Raw genomic sequence first — 20,851 nt, forward strand, 5'->3', positions numbered from 1 at the left:
TGCTGCCTTGAAAACATCTAAATGACTAATAGTGAGTAGGGAGAGGTGGATGGTGACCACATTGTAACTTCTGCCAAGATTCCTTCTGTAGAAGCAAGATATTTAGTCCCCAAGAAAACGAATTGTATTGAAAAACTATTCCCTCCCCTATGCTTTGTTTCCAGTGTAATTTTTCAGTTTTTTTAATAATTTAAAAATTATTTACAGAGAAGTATACAAGTAATAATTAGGCTGTATTATAGAACAGGGCTGTCCAACTGGCGGCCTGCTGGCTGCATCCAGCCTGCAACCCCCTCTGTGTGGCTGTGATTTTTAACCTTTAAAAAGATTAACTGGCCCTGCATTGTTTACACCTCAAATTCCGACATTAAAAGGGTGGTTCACTTTTAAGTTAACTTTTAGTATGTTATAGAATGGCTAAATCTAAGCAACTTTTCAATTGGTCTTTATTTTTTTTTATAGTTTTAGAATTATTTGCTTCTTCTGCTGACTCTTTCCAGCATTCAAATGGGGGTCACTGACCTCATCTAAAAACAAATGCTCTGTAAGGCTACAATTTTATTGCTATTGTTACTTTTTATTACTCCTCTTTCTATACAGTCCCTCTCCTATTCGTATTCAAGTCTCTTATTCAAATCTATGCATGGTTGTTCGGGTAATTTGGACACTAGCAACCAGACTGCTGAAATTGCAAACTGGAGAGCTGCTGAAAAAGCTAAATAACTCAAAAACCACAAATAATAGTAAATGAAAACAAATGGCAAGTTTTCTCAGAATACCCCACTCTACATCATACTAAAATTTAATTTAAAGGTGAACAACCCCTTTATGCTCCTGCATTGTTCACTCCTGTGATTCCCCCCCCCCCGTATTCACACCTCTTTTGTTCACAGCCCTAAAGTCCCCACATTGTTCACACCTCACTGTATGTAGCACAGTATAAACTGTCCACCTTAGATAGGTTTCACTGTCTTCTGCTCTACTCTGCCTGCCCTCTGCTACCTGTGTGTGCCATACTCTGCCTGCCCTGCTCTGTACCCTGTGTTGTTAGGGGCCCCTAAGGTGTTTAAAGGAAAACTATAACCCCAAAATGAATACTTAAGCAACAGCTTATATCATATTAAGTGTTATATTAAAGAATCTTACCAAAATGGTATATATATTTAAGTAAATATTTCCCTTTTACATCTCTTGCCTTGATCCACCATTTCTTGATAGTCTGTGTGCTGCCTCAGAGATCAGCTGACCAGAAATACTACAACTCTAACAGGAAGAAGTGTTGAAGCAAAAGACCGAACTCTGTCTGTTAATTGGCTCATTTGACCTAACAAGTATAGTTTGTTTGGTATGTTTGTGTGCACAGTGAATCGTACGATCCCGGGGGTGGCCCTTATTTTTTAAAATGGCAATTTTCTATTTATGATTACCCAGTGGCACATACTACTAAAAAAGTATATTATTATGAAAATGGTTGTTTGGGGTATAGTTTTCCTTTAATCATTTGCTGGGGGGTGCTGTGTTGTACAAGCGGAGGAGGTGGCATATGGATTTAAGGGTATGTTTATAGTATATTTAAAAACTTAAATTTTTCACAAATGAGTGATATCCCTGCAGTGAGCCCCAACCATTCGGTTTTTTGGTTGTGTTACCACCATTAATGTGGACATGGTCTTAAAGGACCAGTAACATAAAAAAAAAATGTTTAAAAATTCGTTAGTGCACAACGAAAAATAAACGCCAAGACAAATGAAACTTTTAAAAAGCAAAGCCTTTATTACTAAATAACTTACAGAAAATCCACTTCCTGTCCTCTTCAGAAATGGCGAAAAGGAGACCATCCACACTGCAGCAATTGATTTCTCCTTCCTGGCTATTCACTGACAGGCATCCTCCTCCCGGCGTCCAGCAGCAGCTGTGTCTCTCCTTCCCCGTGGATCGGCTCTCCACATTCCTCTCTGTCTTCCCTCCTCCCCTACTCAGAGATAGAGATGCGGCAAAGACAGCAGCAGCAGCCGCGGGGGCACAGAGTGGGTAGTATTTTAGGAGTCGGTGTGAGCAGAGGCAGGGGACGGAGCTCTAAGAAGCAGACAGTGCAGTGTAAAATACTTGTCTGTTCATTGTATTATGCCAATGCTTTATTCGCTAAATATCCGACTGCAACTTCTGTTTTCCCATCCGGAGTCTTTTCAGAGCAAACTTCAATGGCCTCATTGTGCAGCCCGGAGTCCCTCTGTTCAGCCTTGGTGCAGTTCTGCTTAGTGGGGTCGCCGGCGCACATCACGGAGGAGAGGTTCTACTCAAAGGGCGAGCAGTGCATATTGAACGAGGCAGCGTCAAGCCCATAGCTGGAGGGGTACATGGCCGGGCTCTGGGGGTGCAGGCTGCTCCCATTGCTGAATAAAGCATGCGCCGCCGACCCCGCTGGGAACGTTCCGCTCGGGCTGTTCCCATAGCCACTGTGCTGGGGACTGGAGGCAAAGGCGCATGAAGTTTGCTCTGAAAAGACTCCGGTTGGGAAAACAGAAGTTGCAGTCGGATATTTAGCGAATAAAGCATTGGCATAATACAATGAACACTGCACTGTCTGCTTCCCCCTGCCTCCGCTCACACTGACTCCTAAATTACTACCCACTCTGTGCCCCGCGGCTGCTGCTGCTGTCTTTGCCGCATCTCTATCTCTGAGAGTAGGGGAGGAGGGAAGACAGAGAGGAAGGGGAGGAGAGCGGAGGAGGGAAGCCGATCCACTGAGAAGGAGAGACACTGCTGCTGGACTTCGCGCGGAGGATGCCTGTCAGTGAGTAGCCAGGGAGGAGAAATCAATTGCTGCAGTGTGGATGGTCGCCTTTTTGCCGTTTCTGAAGAGGACAGGAAGTGGATCTTCTGTAAGTTATTTCTTAATAAAGGCTTTGCTTTTTAAAAGTTTCATTTGTCTTGGTGTTTATTTTTCGTTGTGCACTAACAAATTTTTAAACATTTTTTTTTGATGTTACTGGTCCTTTAAAAGTACTTGAGATAACATGGATGTGGTTTAAATGGGTGTGGTTTAAAAGGGGCATGGTCAACACCGGCTTCCATTATCTGTCCTCCACCACATATGCCAAAGAATTCTGGCTCTCTGTACCACAGAAGTTGGACAGCACTGCTATAGAACATACCTTGCTTAGTGTATTAACAGCAGGGGGTGTAATGTAAGGAGTCCTGTTATGTCACTCTCTTCTATTAGCTTCCATATTATGGGAGAATGGCAGTGCCGTTGCAGTATATTGCACAACTGTACCTATTTGTAAATCAGAAAATTATATAATCGATTTGAATAACAGAAAAGTCTTAAGGCTCATGATTTACATTCAACATTTAATTACTGAGTTTAAATACTCTAAAAATATAAATTCTGAGATAGTCATTACGGATGCACCGAATCCAGCATTCGGTTCGGTATTCAGCCAGGATTCTAGCATTTTCAGCAGGATTCAGCGAATCCTTGTGCCTGGCCAAACTGAATCCTTAAAATCATTTGAATTTTTATCACAAAACAAGGAAGTAAAAATTATTTTGCCGCATGGATTCGGTGCATCCCTAATAGTCACAATCAGAATTTTCTGATTCCTCTTTCCTCTTGCTTTCCATGGTTACATACACGTGACTCAGTTTCTTTGCATGCTTATTTCTGTGTGACGATTTTCTCTAATGTAATGTCATTTTAAATGAATTCCACATTTTCAGACGCAATCTGTCATCAATTTAAAGAATGCAGCTGCACAAAGCAAAACGTTATGAAATGGTAAAGGCAAAGCACTTGGTAGTTCCAAGTGCTTAGTCCAAGTAAATCTATTTTTCCCTTCAAGTAAATCTTGTTTCTTTTCAACCGACCTTTGTATTGGTTTAAAATGAATTGATGGTTGTACAGAATGTTGGTGCTGCTTTTGATGACAAATTTCCCTAATCTTTGTTGACCATGGAATAGAACTGCAGATGGTAGCTGATCTGTTTATCCATCTTTGCAGTTTTGGCAGCACAGAGAAAATGCAGCATTTCTGTAAATTCTTATTTGCCATTTGTACTTACATGTTCATTTTTTGAGCTGAACAACATGCTAATATGAAAAATGCCTTGGTGGGTGCACTTGATGTTGTCTGTCTCCCTGTTTGATTTAACCCTGCATTACAGAAAAGCAGTCGATCAAAACAAGGAATAATCCTTATGGTTTATCTTGTGAATTTATGCAGATATAGAAACAAGTTGTTTGGAAGAAAAATGGAGAAGAGACCATTTTACCCAGCTTGTATCATCCTGTTTGGTAAGCTTGCTTTTTATTGTAATACAAAGAGGTACTTCAATAACTTAAAGCAAAATAGCTGCTTTGCCTCTAAGTTGAGTATGCAGATCAGCGCCTACGGCAACAGAGAAAGAAACAGAAAAAAAGCGCAATATGTTTCGATATCACACCAACACCCAGTTTCCAGATTTTTTTTGAGGTGTATTTCCCCTTTAAATTTCCACTCTTATTGGTGACATGCAAAGTTTTTCCAATTTTTCCACCACTGTTTGGCTGGATTGCCTACTTACAAACTGTAGGTATAATATATGACTCGTGGTGTTTAGCAGGTACTCTCCCTCCTCCTGTCAGCTCCTCATGTTCCCATAGAGAGATATAAAGCCAGGATAGTGTAACACCGTTTATTAAAAAGTTTAAAACAAATTTGCACTCACATTTGAAGAATGATCGCACATAAGAAAAAATATTTGCACAGGTTGCACTCTCGATCGAACGCCATGCCGGTGTGTGTATCCCCCTCGTGGCTCTTCCTGTGTTCCCTGTGTGACGTCACTTCCTGCCTGACGCGTTTCACCAATCACCTGGCTTCCTCAGAGGCATCAGAGTGCAAATTTGTTTTAAACTTTTTTTATACTTTTTAATTAACGGTGTTACACTATTCTGGCTTTATATGTCTCTGTGGGAACATGAGGAGCTGACAGGAGAAAGAGGGAGAGTACCTGCTAAACACTACGAGCCATATATTATACCTACAGTATGTAAGTAGGCAATCCAGCCAAATGGTGGTGGAAAAATTGGAAAAACTTTGCTTGTCATCAAGAGTGGAAATTTAAAGGTGAAATACACCTCCAAAAAAATCTGGACACTGGGGGGCACATTTACTTTGCTTGAGTGAAGGAATAGAATAAAAAAAACTTCGAATTTCGAATGTTTTTTTTGGCTACTACGACCATCGAATAGGCTACTTCGACTATGACTTTGAATCGAACGATTCAAACTAAAAATCGTTCAAATATTCGACCATTCGATAGTGGAAAAACTGTCTCTTTAAAAAAAACTTCAACCCCCTACTTCTCCACCTAAAACCTACCGAGGTGCAATTTCCTATGTTTTTTTGGTTGTAGAAAAATCGTTCGATCGATGGATTAAAATTCTTCGAATCGTTCGTTTCGAAGGATTTAATCGTTCGATGTAAAGATTTTTCGTTCGATCAAACTAATTGCGGTAAATACTTCGACTTCGAATATCGAAGTCGAAGGATTTACATTCGGCAGTCGATTATCGAGGGTTAATTAACCCTCGGTATTCGACCATATGTAAATATGCCCCTGGGTGTTGGTGTGATATTGAAACATATTGCGCTATTTTTTTCTGTTTCTTTCTCTGTTGCTGTAGGCGCTGATCTGCATATACATTTTTGGATACTTTTTTGTGCAGCTAGGAGACTGTGGGAAGATTGCCAAGAGAAAGTGATTATAAATGACTTTTTTAATTTTTCTTAAATATTTTCAGATATTTGGCGCTTTATTTCTGAGGGAGCCTGCTAGTTATTCATAGTACAGTCTTATTCTGCGCTAGCATCAGCACCAGACATTGTTCTGTTTTCTATAAGCAAATTGTATTGATCCACTAACCCTCGGTATCTTATTGGTGGAGTGCCTAAGATAAAATCACATGACCATACTAATCTAATCAGTAGCGGACTGAGGTGCCGGGGGCCACTAGGTAACCTGATCTCAAGGGGCTGCAACCCTATCCCATACAAACAATTTTGGTGAAGTGAAACGGGTGGGCTGGGCGGGCAGCAGGCCCACTTGTACTTATAGAGCGGCAGGCATTATGGAGGGCTGACTCTGGCACGTGAAGTAACACGTAATAATCTGGACAGGATGTGCTGTGCCACCAATGTAATTAGAGGACTTAGGGCCCACCAATGCTGGGGCCCACCTTGTTTTCCACCAGTGCCCCAGCAGGCCAGTCCGACCCTGTTTTTAATTCACCCAGCCATACCTCCTGACAGCTGCAAGGAAAGGGACTTATTACATCTGTTAGCAGCTGCCTGGGACACCTAGTGGGTTTGCAAATATATCCCCCATATATCACTGCTTCACTATGAAGCATGGAAACAATTATTGTATAAAGGATAACAGTATACTGTTATTTTTTCAATCACCTCTTGCCAGGAGGCAAATGTAAATATATAGCAGAGGCGACACTAGTGTTTATTGATGATGTGACACAGGACAGAAGCAGCCAAACTAATTCTGAGGTGTTCAGAGACACTGTCTGCTCAAATCCAGCTAAATGCAATCAAATTGATTGGGAGGTGTTTCACAATACATATGGACAATGACCCAAAACATACAGCCAAAGCAACCCAGTAGTTTATTAAAGAAGTGGAATATTCTTGAAAGGCTAAGTCAGTCACGTGATCTGAACCCAATTGAGCATGCATTTCACTTGTTGAAGACTAAACATCCGACAGAAAGGCCCACAAACAAACAGCAACTGAAAGCCACTGCAGTAAAGGACTGGCATTAAAAAGGAGGGAACACAGAATCTGGTGATATCCATGAGTTTAAGACTTCAGGCTGTCATTGCCAGCAAAGTGTTTTCAACCAAGTATTAAAAATGAACATTTTATTTTCATTTTTTTAATTTCTCCAATTACATTTAAACCCCTGAAATAAAGTGATTGTGCTAAAAAAAAAAAAAAAGACTTTAGTTCCTCACATTTTTGTACAATCTTTTTGTTAAACCCACTGAATTAAAGCTGAAAGTCAGCAGTTTAACTGCATCTGAGTTTTTTCATTTAAAATTCATAGTGGTAATGTACAGAACCAAAATTAGAAAAAAGTTGTCTCTGCCCAAAGATTTATGGACCTAACTGTATATTTTTAACAATTCATATTGACAGAGATATACCGTATATACTCGAGTATAAGCCGAGTTTTTCAGTATCCAAAATGTGCTGAAAAAGTCTACCTCGACTTATACTCGAGTCAGCGGGCAGTAGCTGAGATTGCAGTCACTATTAATTATTCCTATACCAACAGTTCGCTTAGGGAGAGACTGCAATATCACACAGCGCCCTCTGTTGGTTATATGAAAGAATAACAGTGACTGCAATATCACACAGCGCCCTCTGTTGGTTATATGAAAGAATAACAGTGACTGCAATATCACACAGCGCCCTCTATTGGTTATATGAAAGAATAACAGTGACTGCAATATCTCACAGCGCCCTCTGTTGGTTATATGAAGGATTAACAGTGATGGCAATATCACACAGCTCCCTCTGCACATGGTAGTGGGACAGTGGGACAATGCACACAGTAATCCGTTTGGCAATTCTCTGTCACCATCAACTTTGCAAAGAAGTCCTGTTGATCGCTGGGGGGGTCGCTTTGGCGGAATGTGCGCTGCTGGGAGACAGGGCTGTAGTTGTGTCTAGGCTTATACTCGAGTCAATACGTTTTCCCAGTTTTCGTAGGTAAAATAAGTTACCTCGGTTTATACTCGGGTCGGCTTATTCTCGAGTATATACGGTATGAAGAGTTTACTTTAATCATGGCAAAATTGCACCTTTGAGGGGAAGTAATTTTTTATTAGCCTATCAGATGCACACAGCTGGAATAGTGTGTTGCCACAGAAATCTTCCTCCATGACAAGCTATCATAAACAAAATAAATTTTTCTTTTGCAGTATTTAATCTCTGACACGATTCTGAAAGAGCGTCTGGATCCAGACACGCTGGAATCCCTGGGGCTTATCAAACAGTCCCAACAGTTCAACCAGAAATCTGTGAAAATTAAGACCAAACTTTTGTAAGTAGGCTGTTGTAATGTTAGGTTCCATGTTCTTCATAATATCAATATTAAAGTCCATTGTGGTCCATGACTAACATGGATGCAAAGTTGCACCAGTTCATTTAGCCATGGAAACCAAGTAAAGTTTTGCTTTCCGTTTGGAACTTCAATAGACTAATGGAAATAAATTGCTCATTGGTTGCTATGGATAAATGCACTGATACAATTCAGCATCTGTGTTAAAGGAACAGTAACACCAAAAAATTAAAGTGTTTTAAAGTAATGAAAATATAATTTACTGTTGTGCTACACTGGTACAACTGGTGTGTTTACTTCAGAAACGCTACAATAGTTTAATAAAGAAGCTGCTGTGTATCCATGGGACAGCCATTCAAAGCTGAAACAGTAGAAAAGGCACAGGATACACATCAGCTAATGATAAGTTCTGTAGTATACAATGGGTTTCTTCAGAATGTATCTGTTATCTACTGTGTATCCTGTACTTGAATGACTGACCTATGGCTACACAGCAGCTTGTTTACTGTATATAAACTATTGTAGAGTTTGTGAAGCAAACACACCCGGTACATGTCTCCAGTTTTGAATTCTTAAATTACCCCACAAACTGTTCAGATATGTGTGCAACAATTGTAACTTTCTGCATTTCTGCTTGCATTTTGCAGTCAATTCAAGGCTTAGCTGACCTGAGAGCTCAGATCAGCAATTGTGGGGGATGTAAGCAGATTCTCTTACAGATGTGCTGCCTGATTCTGAAATCTAAACATTTTTTGAGAAGATGTAATAACCTACAATGCTACAGAATTTCTTGTTTTTTTAGTTTTTAGGACTCTGCATGATATTCATTTATAATTATTTTATTTCTGAATTGTTAAGGCTCGTCTTTTTACAAAGACATTGTAACATTTAGGTTGCTACAAAATAATTCAATACTGCATTACTTTAGATTTTAATGTGAAATGTGTCCTGAATCTAGGGTATTGCCAACATTATTTAATCTCTGGTCTAGATGATATATAGGTATAGCACCTGTTATCCAGAATGCTCTGGAACTGTTTTGTTCTGGATAAATGCTCTTTCTATAATTTGGATATTCTTACCTTAAGTCTACTAAACATTATTTAAGCATTAAATAAACCCTGCAATAAGGATCATGTATTATTTATTATTATTGTAAATAATAATATTATTGTCTATGGAAGATGGCCTTTCAGTAATTCAGAGCTTTATTAACCCTTTAAGTGCCACCCCACGTTGAATCTACGTTCTGTGGGAATGACACTTGAAATGCCACAGAACGTAGATTCTACGTTCTGCAGCATTTCAGGGTTAGGGAACGGAGGAGCGCACACACACTTTCCCATTACACACACACACACTTTCCCATTACACACACACACACACACACACACACACTTTCCCATTACACACACACACACACACACACACACACACACACTTTCCCATTACACACACACACACACACACACACTTTCCCATTACACACACACACACACACACACTTTCCCATTACACACACACACACACACACTTTCCCATTACACACACACACACACACACACTTTCCCATTACACACACACACACACACACACTTTCCCATTACACACACACACTTTCCCATTACACACACACACACACACACACTTTCCCATTACACACACTTTCCCATTACACACACACACACACACACTTTCCCATTACACACACACACACACACTTTCCCATTACACACACACACACTTTCCCATTACACACACACACACACACACACTTTCCCATTACACACACACACACACACACTTTCCCATTACACACACACACACACACACACACACTTTCCCATTACACACACACACACACACACTTTCCCATTACACACACACACACACACACACTTTCCCATTACACACACACACTTTCCCATTACACACACACACACACACTTTCCCATTACACACACACACACACACACACACACACACACACTTTCCCATTACACACTTACATTCACACTTTCCCATTACACACTTACATTCACACTTTCCCATTACACACTTACATTCACACTTTCCCATTACACACTTACATTCACACTTTCCCATTACACACTTACATTCACTCTTACACACAATCACATACATTTTTGGGGGATCAGGGGAGTCACACACATTCACAGCACCCCCACATGCTTGCACACGCACACAACATGCAATTGGTCAGTTGTACACACACATACACACTTACACTATGTTGTGTCTTTGTTTTTTTGTTTTTATCGCATCGTCTGTTTTTTTTGCCTGAAAAAACTGTTTTATTGCCATTGCGAATAGCGTATTCGCTAATTGCACTGCGCAATACCTTTTGTATGTTATTTTGGTGATTATACTGCAATTTTGGTGATTTTTGTGCATTTTTAGCCATTTTATTGCATGTTTAGCCATTTTATTACATTTTCAGCTTTGCCATGGTGTTGTTCCCATGTTTCTGTCTGTAAAACCTATTTGGCATGCTAAAATATTCAACCATTGATTCTGACTGCTGATTACAGTAGGTTTTGTTCGATTTTAGTGATTTTATACCATTTCGCTTTGTTCTTTGTTACTTCATTTTGACCATGAAAATTTTGTCTGCTATATAACCATTTGGAGGTCTCTGTGTGCAAAATAGTTTGGTAAATCTTTTCATATCAGGCATCAAACTGTTCAGTACACCCCTGGCGTTCATATTTAGGATGACTTTTGCTGGTACGTTACAAAATGTGGGGTATATAATGGGGTAAAATGCTTGCTTTGTGACTATTTTCAGAAATTCCATAAAAACTGTTATGTTTAGCATTGCTTTGCGGTTTGGTAGTTTGCAGTAGAAAGATTCAATTACCTGCTTTAGATTTGTCTGAATGTGTACTTTCGGAAAATATATGGTTTTATAGGGTCTCCATACTGTTAGGGGGGTCTTATGGTGCATAATGCACATACCAGGTGCTTGTATTGTAGCAGTCAGCGTGTCATACGTGAAAATTCATTTGTACTATTTTCATTTGGGTGTCTCTGTATGCCACCTAGTTTGGTAAATCTTTTCATATCAGGCATCAAACTGTTCAGTACACCCCTGGCGTTCATATTTAGGATGACTTTTGTTGGTACGTTACAAAATGTGGGGTATATAATGCGGTAAAATGCAAGCTTTGTGACTATTTTCAGAAAGTTAAAAAAAAAGCCTTATGTTTAGCATAGCTTTGCGGTTTGGTAGTTTTCAGTAGAAAGATGTAATTACCTGCTTTAGATTCGCCTGAATGTGTACTTTCAGAAACTATATAGTTTTCTAGGGTCTCCATACTGTTAGGGGTCTTATGGTGCATAATGCACATACCAGGTGCTTGTATTGTAGCAGTCAGAGTGTCATATGTGAAAATTCATTTGTACTATTTTCATTTGGGTGTCTCTGTATGCCACCTAGTTTGGTAAATCTTTTCATATCAGGCATCAAACTGTTCAGTACAGCCCTGGCGTTCATATTTACGTTGACTTTTGCTGGAACGTTGCAAAATATGGGGTATATAACGGGGTAAAATGCTTGCTTTGTGACTATTTTCAGAAATTTCATAAAAAGCGTTATGTTTAGTATTGCTTTGCGGTTTGGTAGTTTGCAGTAGAAAGATGTCCTTACATGCTTTAGATTTGTCAGACTGTGTACTTTCCGAAAATATATGGTTTTCTAGGGTCTCCATATTGTTAGGGGCTCTCATTGGGTGCTTATGTTGTAGTAGCCAGAGTGTCATACGTGAAAATTCATATCCCCTATATGGATTTGGGGGTCTCTGTATGCCACATAGTTTGGTAAATCTATGTTTATTGGGTATCAAACTGTTTAGTAGACCCCCGGCATTCATATTTAGGATGCTTTATGCTGGTAATGATACATGGACGATACAATGCTGGAAAGTTTAAGCTTTGAGGCAATTTTCAGGTATTTCACCAAAACTGCCATTTTTGGGAAAGCCTTGCGACTCAGTAGTTTGGAGCAGAAAGGCATGGGTACCCATTTTAGATTTGGTAGAATGTGTAATTTCCAAAAATATATGGTTTTGGGGGGTAAACGTATATTTCTGTGTTTTTACCCCACAAAAAATGCAGTAAATGTGTTGATTTTTCATTATCTGAAGTTACCCACAGGACTATTTGTATGCGCTAGCTTCATTTTGGGGTCTCTAAATGCCAGATACTTTGGTAAACCTATGAACAATGGGCACCAAACTGTTTGGAGGAACCCTGGTAATCATATTTAGGGTGCGTTTTCTTGGTACGTAATGATGCATGGGTGATATGGTACTGGGAAGATGAAGCTTTGAGGCAATTTTCAGATATTTCACCAAAACCGTCAATTTTGGGAAAGCCTTGCGACTCAGTAGTTTGGAGCAGAAAGGCATGGGTACCCATTTTAGATTCGGTAGAATGTGTCCTTTCCAAAAATATATGGTTTTGGGGGTTAAACCTATATTTCTGTGTTTTTACCCCACAAAAAATGCAGTCAATGTGTTGATTTTTCATTAGCTGAAGTTACCCACAGGACTATTTGTATGTGCTAACTTTATTTTGGGGCCTCTAAATGCCAGATACTTTTGTAAACCTATGAACAATGGGCACCAAACTGTTTGGAGGACCCCTGGCAATCATATTTAGGGTGCTTTTTCTTGGTACCTAATGATACATGGGTGATATGGTGCTGGGAAGTTGAAGGTTTGAGGCAATTTTCAGATATTTCACCAAAACCGACAATTTTGGGAAAGCCTCGCGACTCAGTAGTTTGGAGCAGAAAGGCATGGGTACCCATTTTAGATTCGGTAGAATGTGTCCTTTCCAAAAATATATGGTTTTGGGGGGTAAACCTATTTTTCTGTGTTTTTACCCCACAAAAAATGCAGTCAATGTGTTAATTTTTCAGTATCTGAAGTAAAGTCCTGGACAATTTGGATGTGCTAACTTCATATTGGGGCCCTAAATGCCAGGTACTTTGGTAAACCTATGCGCAATGGGGATCAAACTGTTCAGTGGACCCCTGGCAATCATATTCAGGGTGCTTTTTCTTGGTATCTAATATAGTGTGTGATATGCGGAGCAGCAAAATAAAACCTTTGAAGTGATTTTTCAAAATTTTGATACATTTTTATAAAAACCGCTACGTTCTGGTTTTCTTGGGTAAACCTTCAGTTACAGGATTTTGTGGCCTTGGAATCTAAAGTATGCCGTTTTCTGCCTTCTGCTTTCAAAATTCGGTAATATACTGCCGGGAGTTTTTGCTGTACAGATGTCCTAAATCTGGCTAAAACTATACATATCTGGTATTGGCACGTTTGTGAAACACGAGGCTTTCCAAATCAGTTGGATTTTCATGCGTAGAATGAAATATTTTTCTGGTATAAATGCATATATTGTGAAAAATAGGATTTTTTCATTTTTTTTTTGTATTTAGAGCTATAAATCTTTTTGCAGAGGTGGAAATACATGACAACTCAGGCAGATTTAGAAAGCTCAGTTTCTCCCAAAAAAAACAATGTATAGTTTCCCTAGGTAAACTATAGGTTTCCCCTCAGAAAATGCCACTAAAGTGAGAGAGCACAAATGTTTCAAAAACGGCTGGCATTTCGCGTAACCAAAATGTGAAATTCTGCTGGCACTTAAAGGGTTAATAACGGGTTTCCAGGAAACAAATTCTATACCTGTATTTATATAAAACAAAATACAGGGAGTCCTGGAGTTACATACATCCGTCTTACATACAACTCACACTTACATACAGAGGCTATTATAGTAATGTACTGTGGTTTGCTTGACTTATATTCGCATTTAGCTTTAATAAACCACCTGCCCTCTTGTGTGTTTTGTCTGCTGCAGAGCACAGAAAGTTAAAAATATATATGTGCAGAAAGGTAAAAATAAATACTATAAGATGGACATCTGTCTATGTTGCATTTAATAAGTAAATGTATATTTTTAAACTTAACAACAAAGCTACAGTCACTATCTCCTACATAACCAGGGGACTGCCTGTACTCGTATGTTTACAATTACATGTTAAACATTTAAACAATAATGCTCCTGTGCTTTGCTGGCTACACTAATCTGCTGAGAGACCAAGGTGGCTAAGAAGAAAATAGTTTGATCTTAATATTTCCTATACCAGTCAGTTTAACTGAAGAAGCTGCTCGGATGAGTAGTGAAACATATTCAATGATTACTCAGCAAGTCTAGTTGCTCTAGAATTATACTAGATATACCATGACCTGGATGAATGAAAATCTTCATAGAGCCATAAAGTCGTAAGGTTTTTCCTTTCTTCACGCACGTTTCTAAATGGAATAATTTAGATGCTCAAAGCTGCCGAAATCCAACTGGCATATTGTATGTAAAAATTGCTTTACCGTTAAAGGGACAGTATGCCCCCTTTTTCAACACAAGTTTATACAAAAGGGCTTGTGGTGAGCATACCTGTTTTTCCTATTGTTTTCATTAAGCACTATTCATATTTTTTTGCACTAAACAGGGCAAAATCTTTTTATTAACAGTCTAGAGAGAAGCCTTCTGTATAAAGTAGCCCCCCTCCCTTCCCCCAGCTAGAGCCTTTTAGGCTAAAATTTTTTGCTGTGTATTACTTTTTTTTTTTTTTTTCCGTTTGCAGTTATAAGCAACAGAAATTTAATTTATTACGTGAAGAAAATGAAGGCTATGCAAAGCTGATTACAGAACTTGGACAAGATCTTTCGGGAAGCATAACCAGTGATTTAATTCTTGAAAATATTAAATCTTTAATTGGTAAGGGATGGAACAAGGCACTAAATATTGTACTTAACTAGTTGAATATTTTTCTGAATGTCATTTTTATTTTATTATGGAAATCTACTGTTCCATGACAGTTGCTGTTAGTACTGCTCGCATTTTACCCTTAAGGCCCCCCATACACGGGCTGATAAAAGATGCCGACAGACAGAGTAGCAGCTTATTGGCCTGTGTGTGGGGCCATCCGACAGGCTTCCCTGATCGATATCTGGACGAAAGTCAGGAAAATGCTGGTCGGGCAGGGTAAAAAATCCCGTTGGATCATGCCGGCATCTGTTCGTCGATGCAATCCATCGATCTGACCGCCTGTATTGGCAGCATTCTCATCCAATCCTTAGACCATAGGTCCCACCATCAGATCAGACCTCAATGTGGGCATATCTGGGAGAGATCCGGTCTTTTCTCTCAGATATGCCCAAATGAGCGGATTTCCCTGTGTATGGCCACCTTTACACTATACTTGCAGTATCCTTCCATTTTGGTTGGGTTGTTGTGCCCCCATTAAGCTTAACTAAGGATATCTGAAATTATTTGGATTCTCCTAGGCAATCCAATTTTTCAAAAACTTGATTTGTGGTGCATTGGACCTACAGCTATAGTGAGAAATAAAGCTAAAGTGGCTACACAGCAGACAACTAATTAACCTATTAAAGCATAGCCTCTTATTGTACATTTCCCTTAATACCAACATATACAGTCACACGTTGCATGTGTATGGTGTTTTCTACCATAATGGAATTTATTTTTTCAGAGATTTTGAGATTTTGTGAAACAGAACAAATTTTTTCCCAAACTAACTCAAACTGGTGTTCTTTTCTTTAGGATGCTTTAATCTAGATCCCAACAGAGTGTTGGATATCATTTTAGAAGTGTATGAATGTCGACCAGACTATGATGATTTTTTTGCACCATTGATCGAATCATACATGTGTATGTGTGAACCTCAAACACTGTGTCATATCCTTGGATTTAAATTCAAGTTTTATCAGGTATTGAAACAGAATTTGTTTTCTGTGTCTAAAAATTCAAATCTCTGCAGCCCCATCTCTGAAGCACTGGTTATTCTACCTTTGTTTATTGCAGGAACCCAGTGGAGAAACTCCTCCTTCTTTGTACAGAGTAGCAGCTGTGCTTTTGCAAAATAATCTTATCGAACTGGAGGATCTTTATGTGCATGTAAGTTTAATGTGCCTTTTTTTGTGTGTAAACTCATATCCCGCAACCCTGTGTAATAACACATAAGCAGTATTGTTGCTGAAGTCATGCATGTTAATTTTTCTAGAGAGATGAGGTGTCCGACTCAAAAGCCTTCTTGCTTGTTTAAAGGGATAGTGAAACATTCCAGATTTAACAGAAATGTGTCACTATGACTATATAAACCCTAGCATTGCTGTTATTTTGGAATGGATGTGCTTCCTACAAGTTTATTTTTTACTAACCTCTTTCACTATCTAAGGCGACTAGAAGTTGAGTATCTTCTTGGTTTATGCTGCTCTGTGGGGGTGGGGCAATGCTCACATTGTTTGGGGCACTGTTAACATTTGTCTTCCAGTCTATAGGTGGACAGCCCTGTTATGGAGTAGACATTGTTGAAACATGAATTATTGGTAAATAATTGCACTGTGCTATTACAGCTTCTTCCAGCAGAGAGTAGCATTATTGAAGAACACAAAAGGGAAGTTATAGAGGCCAAGCAGATTGTCAGAAAGCTTACCATGGTGGTCTTGTCCTCTGATAAAGCCGAAGAAAAAGACAAGGAAAAAGAAAAGGACGAAGAGAAGACAGAAAAGGTATTTTCTTTAACCTATAAAAACTCACTAATAGCAAAAATTATAATAGCCCCTCAGCATCAAAGCAGATGTATTTTTGAGGATGCAGTTATTATTTTTTAACTTACTCCCTCTCATTTACCATATAGTCATTCATGTTATGGACATTCATTACAAATTTTCTATGGTTTTTAAGTTATTTGTATATGTGTTACAATTGAAAGCCCTGTTTGTCAGTCCCTTTCTTTTCAGCCAGGCTGGTGAAACAATGTAAGACAAGGCAGCTGATTAACAGACCTGTCTTTGCTGGGGAACTAAGACTTTTGCAACATTGTTTAAAAAGTAACAACCAGGAGTTAAAGGTATATTGTCTATAAACGCATCAGTTTATCGTGCTGCTCCAGCAGACTTCTGCACTGAAATCAATTTTTCAAAAGAGTAAACTGATTGTATATTTAATTTTGAAATCTGACATGGAGCTTGAATATAGTCATTTTGCCAAGAGCCCCCAGTCATGTAACTTGTGCTCTGATAAACTTCAGTCACTCTTTACTACTACACTGCAAATGTGAGTGATATCACCCCTCCCTTTCCACCCCAGCAGCCTAACGGAACAACCAGGTAGCAGCTCCTTATAACAAGATAACAGCTGCTTGCAGTGTAAACAGTGTAATTTAGAAATAAAAACAACACCATAAAAATCATGACAGAATCCCTTTAAGCAAACACTGCTTTCATTAGAAATAGTTTTTACAAATAACTTTAAAAGCACTGAATTTTTTAAATAAATGTATAGTGGAAATTTGCTTAGAACTATGGTTTTGTTTATTAGGCAAAGCTTTTTTGTTCTCAGCCTCCTGACAACCAAAAACTAGGCTTGTTGGAATCACTACTAAGGATTGGTGACTGGCAACATGCGCAAAGTATTATGGACCAGATGCCTCCATATTATGCTGCTTCACACAAACCAATTGCATTGGCTCTGTGTGATCTTATTCATAAAACTATCGAACCACTTTACCGAAGGTAAGTCTGTAATTGTTCTTTTAGTAGGTTAGCAATCTTACAACATATTTTTTTTATTAATTTAAAGGGCTTAACATATATGCAGCATTGTAGGGAAAAGGGAATACTTACACTAACATAAATTTATGATACCTTTCTTTAGAGAAAACCTAGGTATTTCTGCCTTCTATGAAATTTTTTTATGACCCTGCCTGGTAGACCATGCCCGTGATGCTTGTGTTGTTCCCCCAGGAGATTATAAATACAATAGGGAAGTGATGTGGAGTTTGTGTCCAGAATATGAGTGAACCAGTAGTTTAAAGGATATAAGCGCTGTGAACCTGAGACAATGGTAAATGTGTGTTATATACAGTACTTATATATTCAATAGGAAAATTCGTAGGCAAAACAGAAAATGAGTATGTAATGCCTCTTTGATAAAAAACTTAAGAGGGCAAATAGATACAGCAGGAATGATACTATGTATGATGCATGCCATATAGGGACCTATAAAGAGGCATAATTATGTTTTCATCCCTTGAGTCTATGCCCTTTTTATGCAAGACATTACTTTATTTGCTTTAGTGGCCACAGAATGACACTGCCCAGAATTAGACAACTTGTTATCTAGATCCTTCTCAGTTACAGGAGAATTCAACACCCTAATTAGCATCTCCCTTCCCCCCTACCCTAAATAGGCCCCCCTGGCCTACCTGGCACCCTGGGCAAATGCCCCTCACTTTCTACTTAACCCTCCTTGCAGGTCCTGTCCAGTGGAGTTCACAGCAGCCATCCTTTAAGGAAACTCCCAACACTCCCTGCCATTTAGTGTATAACTTGCATTTATATTATTTTTGCCAAAATGCAAACATTGAACTTCATTTTCCAGTTTGCAACCCAGTGTTCCAACATAATCAAATCACTGTGCAAAGTGGCAGCATCCTGTATAGAACTTATAGTTCTGCACAATTTTGTATTATACAGTTAGACCCAAGCAACTAAGATGCAGTTGAGTTGCAGACTTTCAGCTTTAATTCAGTGGGTTGAACAAAACGATTGCATAAAAACGTGAGGAACTAAAGCCTTTTCTAAACACAATCACTTAATTTCAGGGGCTCAAAACAAATTGGACAAATTAAAAAACTGAAAATAAAATGTTCATTTCTAATACCTTTGCTGACAATGACAGATGCACATCACCAGTTTTTGGGTTTCCTCCTTTTTGATGCTCTGCCAGGCCTTTACCGCTGCGGCTTTCAGTTGCAGTTTGTTTTTGGGCCTCTCTGTCCAAAGTTTAGTCTTCAACAAGTGAAATGCATGCTCAATTGGGTTCAGATCAGGTGACTGACTTGGCCATTCAAGAATATTCCACTTTTTTATCTAATATAAGTAATTCTAAAGCAACTGGACTTGCTGAGTAATCATTGAAGACGTTTCACTACTCATCCGAGCAGCTTCTTCAGTTCAATTGACTGGTGTGGGAAGTCCTCGGTATATAAACTCTTCCACTAATCCAATAACACTTGTGAGACTTGCATGAATGAATTATGTGACATTTTCTGAAACAGCCAGGGTACAGGTGTTAGAACAGCATTGTATGTAGCAGATGTTGTAGAAGGCCCCGCCTCTGTTCAGGGATGGTTTGTCCACCTTGACATAAATAGCCTCTTTCATGACTTTCTTCTTTATCCAAGATTTGAACATTGTTATTTTCAAAGGAGTGTCCCTTGTCTTTTAGGTGTAGAAAGACAGCCGAGTCTTGCCCTGTATAGTTCACCCTCCTATGCTGAGCCATTCGCTTGGCGAGCAGTTGTTTTGTCTCCCCAATGTATAGTTTAGTGCACTCTTACTACACCGGACTGCGTATATAACATTGCATTGTTTTTCTTCAGGCGATTCATCTTTTGGGTGTACCAGTTTTTGTCTCAATGTGTTGCTAGGTTTGAAAAAAACAGGGACATGGTGTTTGTTTATGCTCCTTGTCCTTGGACTCTGTATCAGTTGCCACACCTTCCGCTCTGTGGTGCAGAGTTCTAATGACACCCAGTTTGTATTCCAGCGGATGGTGGGAATCGAATAACAGATATTGATCCGTATGAGTGGGTTTCCTGTATGCTTCCGTTTTCAAGTAACCCCCCTCTTGGATGCATATCATACAGTCCAAAGAGGAAAGTTTGTTCCCATGGACATCTTCCCTTGTCACCTTGATGTTGTTGTCCACTGAGTTAAAGTGTTCTGTAAAGGCCGCCGCTTGGATCTGATTGTAACCCAAGTGTCATCCACATATCTGAACCAGTGACTCGGTGTAGTTCACTGGAATGTAAGTGAGGCCTTCCTTTCCACTTCCTCCATGTACAATTTAGCTACAGTGGGAGAGATTGGAGAACCCATTGCACAGCCATGTATCTGTCTATAAAAAAAAAGTCCTTGTACTTGAAGTATGTGGTGTTAAGGCACAAATCTAAAAACAAACATACTTGGTTAGGACTGAGCTTCATTCTGCTGTTGAGGGTGTTATCTTGCTGCAGTTAATTTCTTACAGTCTCAATTGCCTCTGTCGTAGGTATACATGTGAACAATCAAGTCACATCATATAATACCATTGTTTCTTCTGCCTCTAGTGTAATGTCATGAATCTTGGTTATAAACTCTTTGGCATTCTGGATATGAGGTACTGTATTGCCTACTAACGGGGCTAAGATGTTAGCCAAGAATTTTGCAATGCAGGATTTATGCTGCTGACATTGGGCCTCAATGGGGAATGGGGCTCCTTCTCTGTGTATCTTGGGGAGTCCATATAAGCATGATGTGGCTTCTCTGGGATACAGGCGGCCATCAACCTATCACCTTTTTCTTGTAACCGCTGGTTGGGTCTTTCCTAAAAGGTTTATATGTATTGCTGTAGTGTGGTTATCTTGCAGTGATAGTCAGTTGTGTTGAGCACAACTGTGCATCACCCTTTATCTGCTGGCAGGATAGTGATGTTCGGGTCCTTACTCAGAGAACGGAGAAGTCTCCTCTCTTGTGTAGTAAGGTTAGAGGGAGGTGGCACTTGACAAGGCAGCTTTCACTTTTAACCAGAGTTGTTCCGCTTCATCCTTTTTTATGTGATTATTATT

At 39.3% G+C, this 20,851-nt stretch overlaps 1 protein-coding gene across 6 annotated transcripts in view; it reads left to right on the plus strand.

The window, feature by feature from the left end:
- The window catches only part of thoc2.S (THO complex 2 S homeolog), a 126,609-nt gene that overhangs the window by 25,210 nt on the left and 80,548 nt on the right, over positions 1-20,851 (plus strand). For 5 of the 6 annotated variants that reach the window (XR_001932942.2, XR_005963930.1, XM_018232941.2 and 2 more), the window contains exons 5-11: positions 4,227-4,297; positions 7,982-8,103; positions 14,801-14,934; positions 15,781-15,947; positions 16,042-16,134; positions 16,593-16,748; positions 17,581-17,753. Coding sequence is in view for 4 of the 6 variants with exons in the window: in XM_018232941.2 (XP_018088430.1) it covers positions 4,227-4,297; positions 7,982-8,103; positions 14,801-14,934; positions 15,781-15,947; positions 16,042-16,134; positions 16,593-16,748; positions 17,581-17,753 (916 nt within the window). In the remaining 2 variants the exon portion in view is untranslated. Of the gene's footprint in view, positions 1-4,226; positions 4,298-7,981; positions 8,104-14,800; positions 14,935-15,780; positions 15,948-16,041; positions 16,135-16,592; positions 16,749-17,580; positions 17,754-20,851 lie in introns of those variants that run through there. The other variant, XM_041575405.1, reaches the window with a different exon arrangement.

This window comes from Xenopus laevis, chromosome 8S (genome assembly GCF_017654675.1).
Source record: "Xenopus laevis strain J_2021 chromosome 8S, Xenopus_laevis_v10.1, whole genome shotgun sequence".
NCBI lineage: Eukaryota > Metazoa > Chordata > Amphibia > Anura > Pipidae > Xenopus > Xenopus laevis.